Source organism: Herpailurus yagouaroundi, unplaced genomic scaffold, assembly GCF_014898765.1.
Source record: "Herpailurus yagouaroundi ecotype Mexico unplaced genomic scaffold, PumYag 196, whole genome shotgun sequence".
NCBI classification, from domain to species: Eukaryota; Metazoa; Chordata; class Mammalia; order Carnivora; family Felidae; genus Herpailurus; species Herpailurus yagouaroundi.
This window is the reverse complement of record NW_024412427.1, coordinates 7,952,252-7,963,590: the sequence shown is the minus strand read 5'-3', so window position 1 is coordinate 7,963,590 and position 11,339 is coordinate 7,952,252. Positions and strand designations below refer to the sequence as shown.

General features: G+C 48.7%; 1 protein-coding gene across 1 annotated transcript in view; it reads left to right on the top strand.

The window, feature by feature from the left end:
- Positions 1-10,085, top strand: part of LOC121012210 (lipopolysaccharide-binding protein-like) — a 23,609-nt gene extending 13,524 nt beyond the window's left edge. The window contains exons 9-15 of the mRNA XM_040447079.1: positions 620-679; positions 2,643-2,810; positions 4,022-4,089; positions 4,896-4,938; positions 7,176-7,239; positions 8,045-8,121; positions 9,709-10,085. Coding sequence (XP_040303013.1) covers positions 620-679; positions 2,643-2,810; positions 4,022-4,089; positions 4,896-4,938; positions 7,176-7,239; positions 8,045-8,121; positions 9,709-9,753 — 525 coding nt within the window. The 3' untranslated portion in view covers positions 9,754-10,085. The remainder of the gene's footprint in view (positions 1-619; positions 680-2,642; positions 2,811-4,021; positions 4,090-4,895; positions 4,939-7,175; positions 7,240-8,044; positions 8,122-9,708) is intronic.
- Positions 10,086-11,339: the final 1,254 nt, after the last annotated feature.

Genomic DNA, 11,339 nt, shown 5'->3' with positions numbered 1-11,339 from the left:
CAACGTTTATTTATTTTTGGGGCAGAGAGAGACAGAGCATGAACGGGGGAGGGGGGGAGAGAGAGGGAGACACAGAATCGGAAACAGGCTCCAGGTTCTGAGCCATCAGCCCAGAGCCTGACGCGGGGCTCGAACTCACGGACCGCGAGATCGTGACCTGGCTGAAGTCGGACGCTTAACTGACTGCGCCACCCAGGCGCCCCAGAATAGCTGTGTTTTATAATAGTTATGCTGGGCCTTGGGCTAGGTGCGTTGTTCACACTGTCCCATTTAGCCCTCACAATGACCTGATAAGCAGGGACTACTATTATCCCCATGCTACAGATGAGGAAGTTGAGGCTCAGAGAGGTGAAGGGAATGACGTGAGACCACACAGTAACAAAGCCGGGAACCATACCTATTACATCTTTGTGACTGCAGATCGCACCCTCACTCAGGACACCGCATGTCACCTGTGTCCCAAGGAGAGTGGCGGGGACCCCGGCGACTGTTGCCATAGTAACACAGGCAGTCAAGAAACTACCGTCTTGAACATCTCCCCCCCCCCCCGCCACACCTCCTTATTCTTACACCTTCAGCTCCAGCGGGAGGACCCTAAAACCGTGTCTCTTTGCTGCAGGTTCCTTCTGGCTCTACTATCCGGCTGACCACCAAGTCCTTCCGCCCCTTCGCACCCCGGGTAAGCCTTCTCTCAGCCCTGGGCAGGTGCAGGCCAGGCCCACTAGCCTCCAGGGGTTTCTCTAAAACCTCGGTGCTACTCTCAGCTGACCAAGGCCAGCAGTGAAGCCCCCAGCGGGGGCGGTGCTTCGTTCTGGAGGCTTGGGGGCTTCTCTCCAAAGCCCAAACGACAGACGCCGGAGCCCCATGTCTCGTGGGGCCACAGGTGGCCCGGTCTTTTACCGACGGTATCTGAGAATCCCAAAGAATGCCAACACGTCCTGCCAAATGCACCCTGATTAATAACATCATTAATAATAACATCATTATTAATGACATTAATAATTACAGCGGGCACGTGAGGGACCAGGCACCCTAACAGTAAATAAGAAATTTGTTTATAACCACACTGAATTCTCATAGCTCCACATTCAAAACACATAAAAGGTTCTAGAGTGGAAAATTTTCCCATCTGCTCCTGGCCCCGAAACCCCCCCGTGCCCACCCCCAGTATATATCCTTCTGGGGATGTTCCGTGTGGATCCAAACAAATGCCGTGAGTCTTTTCCATTTTTTTACACAAACAGAAACATACCACACACGTGATTTTATACCTTCCTTTTTTGCCTTACTGGCCTGGGAGATCATTCCGTCGAGATAGATAAGGAGCTTCCTCACTCTTGTTTCCATTGGGTATCCAGCCTGCCATCCGGTGGACTTCTGTAGCTTAACCCATCTCCCCTGAGGGACCTGGGGGTTGTTTGCACTCATGGTTACATCAGTGCTGCAGGGACTATCCTCGCAACTCTGTCATCGTGGGGCTAAACCTCACTGTGCGTGGCGTCTCATCTAACCCGACAGCAATCCACCTGTCCTCTCCCCCACCTTCCCAGCCCCCCGCAAGACACAGCTCAGATAGGCAGGAGTGTTGAACAGGCCTTGGAGAAGCCTTGCAGGTGGCTGAGGGGGTTATAATGGGAAAGTTTTTAAACTTAAGGTCCTGCAGTGCCTGGGTCGCATCCTTCCATCAGGTGCCCCCCCCCCATAGGCTCCTTCTCTCCCTTGAGCTCCAGAACCGCTTATCAGGCTACCAAGTTGTCAGATTTGGAGAGCCCTCGGTGGCTCCAACATCCTTTTAGCCCTAGAAAGAGGAGCAAACTCTTCCCCTCCCACTTCCTGCTTACATCAGCCTCGACAACTCAGCCCAGCTTCTCAGTAAAGCCTTTTACCTCCCCAACCTTCTAAATATCTCCCTTTTACTGTAGGATGCAGGTTTTATATTTGCATAACAAAAAAGGCTTACAGGGACTGTTGTTCCTTCCCCTAAAAAGGAACAAGTCTTGGCCCCCAATTAAATTCCAGTTAAACAGAAAACCGTGAGCACTGGTGAAACTGTGCCATCTAGTCTGGTCATATTTCAAAACCGGAGGGCGGGGCGGTGGGGGGGGTCTGGTCTCCGCGTGCACAGTTTCCCCGAGTGCAGGGAGGGCCCGAGACGCAATAGGTCTCTCACCTCACGCCCCAGGAGGGATGGGGCATGAGAAAATTGGCCCGACCTTTCTGGAGGACAGTTTGACAATACTTGTCAAGAGCTTGAAGAATATCCCTGCCCTTTGACTCAGCAATTCCACTTCTAGGAGCGTCTTCCACCCACCTCCCCAAAATAGCCAAAGGTACACACAGGGGTGATCGTTATCATGGCGAACCCTTGGAAACCACCTGCTTTTCACTGTGGTTAGATCAGTTACAGACCCACGCACAATGGACCCAGTACAGCCACAAGATACACGATGCAGACTCCAGATGTCTGATGACAGGAAAGATCTCCAGGTGACCCATTAAGAGAAAGAAGAACAGAGCATTATTTTGTGAAAATAAAATCAATCAAAAAGCATTCTCAGCTTTATCTGACTCCCTTTGGGGCGCCCTTGGCAAACTTGCATATTTCCTTCTCTTGGCATAATCTCCTCATTCTGTCCCCCCAGTTAGCCAGAATGTACCCCAACATGAACTTGGAGCTCCAGGGAACAATGGCCTCAGCCCCATTCCTGAACCTCAGCCCTGGGAATCTGTCCTTGACCCCCCAGATGGAGATTGAAGGCTTTGTGCTCCTGCCCAGCTCCATCAGGGAGCCTGTGTTCAGGCTTGGTGTGGTAAGGTTCAAAGCCTTTGCAAATGCTGTTCCCTTTTTCTGCATGCTCTTCCCCCTACTCACCACCTGGTTAATTCCTTCAGATCTCAAATCTCACTTCTTCAGAGAGACCTTTCTTGATTACCCCTTACCCTTGACCCACCTTAGGCCCCCTGTCATTTTTTTTCCTTAAAACACCCTATTATTATAATTGCATAGCAATTATAAAGATACTTATATAGTTGTTGGCAGGTTTATTTAATGTATGTGTCTCCCACTAAGTGAGACTGGGCTATTGTTAGAAGGAAGGTGGAGGGCGTCTTTGACCTGTTTACTCTGCATCTATATCTGACCCCTGAAGATGACATTTCCCAGGCGCCCTTGAACCCTGGTTTAGGCGAGGTCAGCCAATGGAATGTACCAGGCATTGACTATTTCTCCTCGGCGGTGGCTTTCATAACCCCAATTCCTCCTTCGGTTCTTCTAGTCCTGGGGTAGAAGCAGCTTTCTGCCTTTGCTAGTCTCTGAGTCACCCCTCTAACTTTTTTTTTTTTGGCTTCTTGTCAATTGCATCACTTGCATAACCAATTCCCTATATTAAAGTCCCTCTGAGTTAAATATTGAGAGTGGTCTCTCCTTTCTCCTGTCCAAGAGAGAAGGGATTCTGAATCCTTTTGGGTTCCTGCCCACCGGATGGAGAACTTTGCTCTCTTGTTTTAGATCTGAAACTCAACCACACAGATTTCTGGAAGGGTAATTGCTTCTAGATGCTGTATCTGCAGTTTGATATTATTGTTACAATTATCAAATTTGTTGTTTAATGGATTGTACATTTAATATGTTGTATATATTGTAAACTAAAACAAAATTTTATCATTATTATTTTTTATTATTGTCACCACTAGGGCTGATTCTTAGCCCTGAGATAGCTAAAAGCGATCCCTTTAGAGATATCCAGGGAAGGCACCCTATACCTTCTCGCGGTAGTCTGTTCATAGTTTAAAACGCGTTCATAGTCAGCAATTTCAAGTAAAAAATGTTCAAGTCCAAGTTCAAACATTTATCGAGTACCTGTGATGAGCCTTCTAGGAGCCTGCAGTCTAGTGGACAAGTTCCTGCTTTAACTTGCTCAGCTGTTTGTTTAAAGGAAACAGTTGGTACTAATAGGTATCCTTCCCATAGGGGACAACCTTTCTCATATAAAAACCTGTTTTCTTCTACTGGAATTCCCAGACTACCAATGTGTCTGCCATGTTGACCTTCAACACCAGCAAGATCACTGGGGCCCTGAAGCCAGGAAAGTAAGTCAGCCTCCCGCCCACATGGGGACACTCAACTAGGCTTCGTCCATCTGGACCCTCTAGCTGATTCCCTGTAGCTGGGGATGGGGCTGTGAGCAGAGCCTCCGCTCAACGTTGGGGCCCACGACTGGGGAAGGAAACTTAAATTTTACATGAGTTGTTGCCCCATGGGTCCTGCCTCCATAAACTTCCTTCCCACCTAATCCCCATCACTTCCAAATTTCTAAACAATTTTTGAAAAAAAATTTTTTTAAAAATGGGGCGCCTGGGTGGCTCAGTCGGTTGAGTGCCCAGCTTCGACTCAGGTCATGATCTGTGGTTTGTGCGTTCGAGGCCCATGTCCAACTCTGTGCTGACAGCTCAGAGCCGGGAGCCTACTTCAGATTCTGTGTGTATCTCTCTCCGCCCCTCCCCTGCTCACACTCCGTCTCTCTCTCTCTCTCTCTCTCTCTCTCTCTCAAAACTGAATAAACGTTAAAAAAGTAATAGTAAATAAAGAATTAACTAATACTGCTTTTGTTTAGCCTGTGAATTTTAAACATCAGCTCTGTTGACTTTCTAATATCAGATGAAGATTGAGTTCCTCTACACGACCCATCTCCCCTCTGCAAGCCTTCACAATAAGAGGGTATCACAATAAGGGGGTTTTGTTATTTAATTGTCTTTTTCAGTCCCATTCTTACCCCATCCTTGGCTCTCTGTCTTCTCAAGCTAGTGCCTCCTTTCTGGGGACCCCCACATCACTTGAGTGGAAATTCCCATGGGCATAATGACCACATCTCTGAGTCTTCTCGGATTTGTTACAGGGTGCAAGTGGAACTGAAAGAATCTAAAGTTGGAGTATTCAATGTAAGTTCTTATTGTTTTTATTGATAGAAATGTTTAAGGTATCAGTTAATTTCGTGCATTTACTAAGCAATGCTATGGCACCCATTAGTAGAAAATAGAAGAATTAGGGGCGCCTGGGGGGCTCAGTCGGTTGAGCGTCCGACTTCGGCTCAGGTCACGATCTCGCAGTCCGTGAGTTCGAGCCCCGCGTCGGGCTCTGTGCTGACGGCTCAGAGCCTGGAGCCTGTTTCAGATTCTGTGTCTCCCTCTCTCTCTGCCCCTCCCCTGCTCATGCTCTGTCTCTCTCTGTCTCAAAAATAAATAAATAAATAAATAAATAAATAAATAAATAAAATTTTTTCAATATAAAAAAAATAAAATAGAAAAATTAGAAGAGCTGCTTTCTGCCCTAGAAAAGGGTAAAAGTTCTCGAAGACTTGAAACATAGGGCCAAGGAGCAGTTACATCCCAATACAAGATATCGGGTGCTAGTTCTCATTGGATTAATCTAAATCACGTGGCCGTTCTTTACACACTCACTGTGGTTAAAAACTGGACAAGGCCGATTGACCAAACAGGGGTTTCATCTGGACTCCTGGGGCCAGGATGTGGGGTCTCAAACCGTACGGACTGAGCCTGGAAAGGAGGGGTCCCCGGGGGAAAATAGGAGCTCCGTTATTAAAACCAGAGGAATGGGGCGCCTGGGTGGCGCAGTCGGTTAAGCGTCCGACTTCAGCCAGGTCACGATCTCGCGGTCCGTGAGTTCGAGCCCCGCGTCGGGCTCTGGGCTGATGGCTCAGAGTCTGGAGCCTGTTTCCAATTCTGTGTCTCCCTCTCTCTCTGCCCTTCCCCCGTTCATGCTCTGTCTCTCTCTGTCCCAAAAATAAAAAATTAAAAGAAAAAAAAAAAAAACCAGAGGAATGGATTGTGGGGCAGGCTAACCCAAGAGGTGATTCCACAAGGAGGAACAAACAGTGAAATGGATGGCCCCATATTGAAGGAAGAAAGACCGTGGGAACATCAGTATGGGAAGAAGTAATCAGGGAAAAGTCTGTGACAAGAGGGAAGACAGGATGACGGCAGTTCCTCCTCAGGCCAAGCAGGAGATGGATAGACTTTAACTTGCAAACACCATCCCGCCCTCACTGGCCCCTCTGGCCAGCCACCCCCTGCCTTCTGCTGCCCAGACCTTCCCTTACGAACTTACCAAGTAGAAACAAGCACATAAACCTTGGGGAGAGATGCTACCCCCAAGGACCCCAAACGATGACCTCTTTCCATAACAAAGGAGGAAGGGAATAATGACATGCTAATATTGCTTCTGTGCGTGGCATGAAAAAGTGTTCCATGAGGTGGGGCGCCTGGGTGATTCAGTCGGTTAAGCGACCAACTCTGGCTCAGGTCATGATCTCATGGTTCATGGGTTGGAGCCCCGCGTCGGGCTCTGTGCTGACAGCTCAGAGCCCGGAGCCTGCTTCTCATTCTGTCTCCCTCGCTCTCTGCTCCTCCCCTGCTCATGCTCTGTTTCTCTCTCTCCCTCTCCCTCTCTCTCAAAAATAAATAAACATTAAAAAAATTAAAAATGTTCTATGAAGTGAACCGTCAAATGTAAAGATTCACAAAAAGTCATCTTACCAGAACAGAGGATGTAGAAAGCAAGAATGATAGAATCAGACAAATTCAGGTTCAAATGTGGCCCCTGCTGCTCAGTTTCTGAAAGTCACTTTCATTCTGTGGGTCTCGGTTTTCCTGTCTGTGAAATGGGGGCAGTAATATCAACTCCAAAGGGTTATTGTGAAGATTGAATCAGATGTATACGTCATGCTCTGAGCCCTATACCGGGCACACGGTGAATGTTAAAAGTTGGGTTTCATAACTTTCGTTTTGAAATTTTTTCCAAAAAAAAAAAAAAATTCATTCAGGAAAACATTCGGTGAAGGAAAAATTAAATTGTAAAAAAAAAAGAAAAGAAAAGAAAAGAAAATTAATACTAAAGATAAGGCTAAGCCAAACCCTGATGTTCTTTCTGAGGAAGGACAGTTGGGTGTGTAATCTTTCAAATGTTTCTATCCGTCTGCACGCATGTAAATGTGCATCTCAAGATAGTTTTATCTCATAAAATAGTAGCATGATGTAGCCATCTATCTGAAGTTTGCTTTTTTTCCGTCTTTTTTGCCATGGCAGCACGTAGAGAATTAGCTGAGCCCAGGCAAAATGGCGCGTGTGGTCACAGTTGTATCTCTCCTGTTCTCCACCAGGTGGAGCTGTTGGAGGCGCTGCTCAACTACCACATTCTCAACACCCTCTACCCTCAGGTCAATGGTAAGAATCACTATGGATTTTTCCAAATCAAGGACAATACTCTTTGGGGGGAAAGGAGCTGGACTTGGAGATGGGAAACAGGGCTCTCCTGCAGGTTGAGTGACCTTGGACTAGTCATTTCTCCTCTGAGCTTCAGCGGCCCGTCTGTGAGATGGGCCTATTGCAGGTGGCCTCATCTCCCTCCAAGGCTCTAGCGAAATTTGGACACTGAGGCAGCTCTTTGGAGCACAGGAAACCTCCTCCTGAGAGAGAAGGAGGGGCCCACAGAAGTGCCCCCTACACCCCGCAATGGCTGGCAAAAGACAGAGGACCAAGTTAATACAGAGGGCACGAGGTGGCCCATCTCTGAATTTCCCAGTCGGTTGCCAACTCCCTAATCAGAAAATAAGGCATAAAGCCCTAAACACTGTTTCCACAAGGACCTGCTTCATTTGGCTGCGACAGAGGGCAGGACAGGGGCGGAGGGCAGAGAGCAGGTGCCCACTAGCTTCTTCGCATGAGCGAAGTGCTGCCCCATCCCGGCCACTCCTCCCATACGGCACCGTGGCTGGTATTTCAGGCTCCTATAGCAGCCTGCCTGGGTTGACATTCCAGCTTTGCCAGTTTCTGACCTCGCACAGGTTCCTTGGCCACTCTGTGCCTCAATTTCCTTATCGGTGAAATGGAAATAATAGTCTTATCTACCTCATAATCTTTGGTGATAATTAAATGGGAATATACCGTGTATAGAGTTGGCAGAGAGGAACTTACCTTACAATTGTTGTTTATTAACAAGTCTCTCTCAATGTTATGCCTCAACCTCCAGAGAAGTTGGCAGAAGGCTTCCCCCTCCCTCTGCTGAAGCGCATTCAGCTCTATGACCCTGTTCTCGAGATCCACAAGGTCAGTGGGCTCAGGTGGGCTTTTGAGGTTTGGGGGCAGGGGGGGTGATTAGTTTTCCAAGTTCAGGGGCCATAGCTCAGTGGGTCGGAGCCAGCCCAGCCTTACAGCTCAGAAGGCCTGGATTGGGGAGGGATGCCCCGGGCATGGCTAGATGCCATGCAGTGATCGACGTGTCCTTCAGAGGTGGTACCCCTACCGGGGCAAGAGGCATTTGACACGGTCTGTTGTCCCCACTGCCTCCCACCCCCTCCCAACATGGGGAACTTCAAGACCGGCTCATTTTGAAAACACTGCCATGGCAACAGCCCAGGTTATGAAAGCCATTTGTAAGCTTTGAACATTTCTTCTAAATTCTTAAGCGGAGGGACGTTATTATTAATATAGGTTTGATGTGCTCCCCCTCATAGACCATCACCCCATACTCCCCACCCCCCACAGTTACTCGCGGACCGCGAGATCATGACCTGAGCCGAAGTCGGCCGCTTAACCGACTGAGCCACCCAGGCGCCCCTCTAGGTATTTCAAAAATGCGTTCGTTTGTTTGTTTGGGATAGTTGCACTCCTGGTGCCCAGACCCTTTTTCTTTCTTTGCTGTTTCTCTTTTTTGTTGTTGTTGTTGCAAACTAGTCCTCGGCGCTCCCATGTTAAATACCGTTCTATCCATCAGAGACCATAACCTACTGAACGATTTCGCTACCAAGGAACGCGTCTTGATTGTTCACTCTCCTCTTCACTATGCTGTCCAAGCATGTTCTGGTCTGTCTTGTGCCCACGGTTCAGGCTATCTTTTTAGAATAGCATCTGCAAGGTGGGACGACTGGGTCGGCAGCCCTGTGAGCAGCAAAGGAGATGCCAGATCGCATCTGGTCCATCGTCAATATCCAGCAAATAACAGTCACTGAAGAGAGTGAAGGGCAGCAGAGTGGTCAGGGACACTGAGACACTGACCAACTGCTATATTTGGAAAAACCAATATCCAAAGTCCTTTTGGGCCCAGAGATGCTCAACATCCAACTCCTGCTGAGTGATTACAAGGAGTCAGACAGCTCGTTATTTAAGTCAAAACTGACAATTCACACAGCTGGCCTCAGGATGGCACGTGGGAAATCATCAGAAGATTTATTCTACACTATCATGCTCATTAGAATGTTGAGGTCATTTGTTTGACCTCCAAAGGCATGGGATGGATCACTGTGGGAGAGAATTGGACTTCTCCTGGAGTTCAGAGTTCCCGCCCCTTCGGGTGATGGAAAGTTACCAGGAGGTAGGAGAGTAAATCCCAGCCGCGCACAATTTTGTGTTATTCGCGAAGGAGAGAAAATTTAGGTGACACAAAGGACATTTATGAGGCCTGCCAGGAAGCAGCAGCTTGGGAAATGACAGATAAATTGCCACCTTAGAGAAGGTGGCTGGCAAAAGCTGTGCTTTATGGAGACCTTGGGGATGGAGGTACGTTCGCGATTTATGCACTGACCTGTTTCTGCCAGAGCTTGTGTTTCCCCAGACGTGGGCCTCCCTTTAAGCGGAGATACATCTTTTCGGAGTAGAGGAGGCTTTTACCATCTTGTCCTGTCTTGTCTCTCCTAGGACTTCCTGTTCCTAGGTGCCAATGTCCAGTACATGAGAGTTTGAGGGCAAGGAGAGAGACGGGGGCTTGGAGGCCACAGCTAAATCGGCAAGTTGCTTTGCCAGATGTGCAGCATATTCCCGGAGACTCTGAGAAGACGAAGATTTTTCCGTTCTCAGATCTGGGGGAGAGGTCTGCCTGGCCCCGGCCCCCACACCGCTCCTCTTCAGCAGGTGCACCCACACCTTCTCTGACTCTGGACTTCACTTTCCCCCCAAGATTGGACCATCTTCCCCCACTGGCCTATACTATCTTTAAGGGCAGACACCATCAGGTCCCTGTGCCTGGCACGTAGTAGGTCCTCAAGAAATATTTATTGAATGGTTCAATGAAGGAACCACTTGGTACTCTCGCTGAACCTCCCTACCACCCACCATCTTTTGACTGAGGGGTCTTTGGATGGTCAGCCCCATCCATGTTCTCCAAGGCTCAACCCTGACCGCATTCCCCTTTCTCACTGGCTGCTACTATGGGAAGTTCAATGAGGAAACAAGGGGTTCTGCTCCCCACTCAGCCCTGGACCTGGTAGTGACGCCCGGTCTGTAAGGCACTTTGTCCATCACCGTGCTTGGGCAGCTCATGGGCGCACCTCAATATGTGCTCCCGTCCTCACTTCCTGCCTGCTGCAGCCGAGGGAGCCGCTGGGTCTCCCAGAGCAAACCCTCAGCCTCCCGCTGTTCTCCCCACTGAAATGGGTGTAAATTAGGAAGAAATGGATCCCTCTAGGTTTTCGGTCCGACCCCAATAAAAAGCTCATCCAACTGTTGTTTACGAGCCCCCAGCCTGGAGGAAGAGGCCATGATTTCTAATCACTGAACAACCAGCCCTTGATCAGACTTACTAAAGAGTCATTTCCAAGTTATGTAGTTGGGCCCCCGGGGACTGGGAATCAGAAGGCTCGTTTGATATTTTTTTTTTATTGGATTAATGAGCAGATGGATGGAGCTGCCGGCTAAGAGATAATTCACAGGGAATAGACCCATTTACCCTGTGTGTGACAGAGCTGCATTCTGAGATGGGACAACGCTCTGTCACCCAGCTGCTGGCAGGGTGGGCCATGGTCTCACGTGCCCCCTCCTCTTTCCTTTTGTTCACTTGTCTGCCTGCATCACCCATCCCTATGCTGCACAGGTGACAGACCCGGGCTTCGTCTATTCCTAGCCACGTGGCCTCGGTCAGGTCCCTTCCCCCTGCCTCGGGATCCTCATCTATAAAATAAGGATTGGGGCGCCTGGGTGGCTCAGTCGGCTGAGCGTCCGACTTCAGCTCAGGTCCGGATCTCGCAGTCTGTGAGTTCGAGCCCCACGCCAGGCTCTGTGCTGACAGCTCGGAGCCTGGAGCCTGTTTCAGATTCTGCGTCTCCCTCTCTCTCTGCCCCTTCCCTGCTCATGCTCTGTCTCTCTCGAGAAAGTCTCTGAAAAATGAATAAATGTTAAAAAAAAATTTTTAATAATAAATAAATCAATAAATCAAATAAGGATAATAATAACAGTAGCCACTTCCTGGGGCGGTTATAATGGTCATATTAGGTAACCCATGTAAAAGGATTTATTTAGCTGTAGTGGGGATTCGACGTTTCTTGGCTGGACGT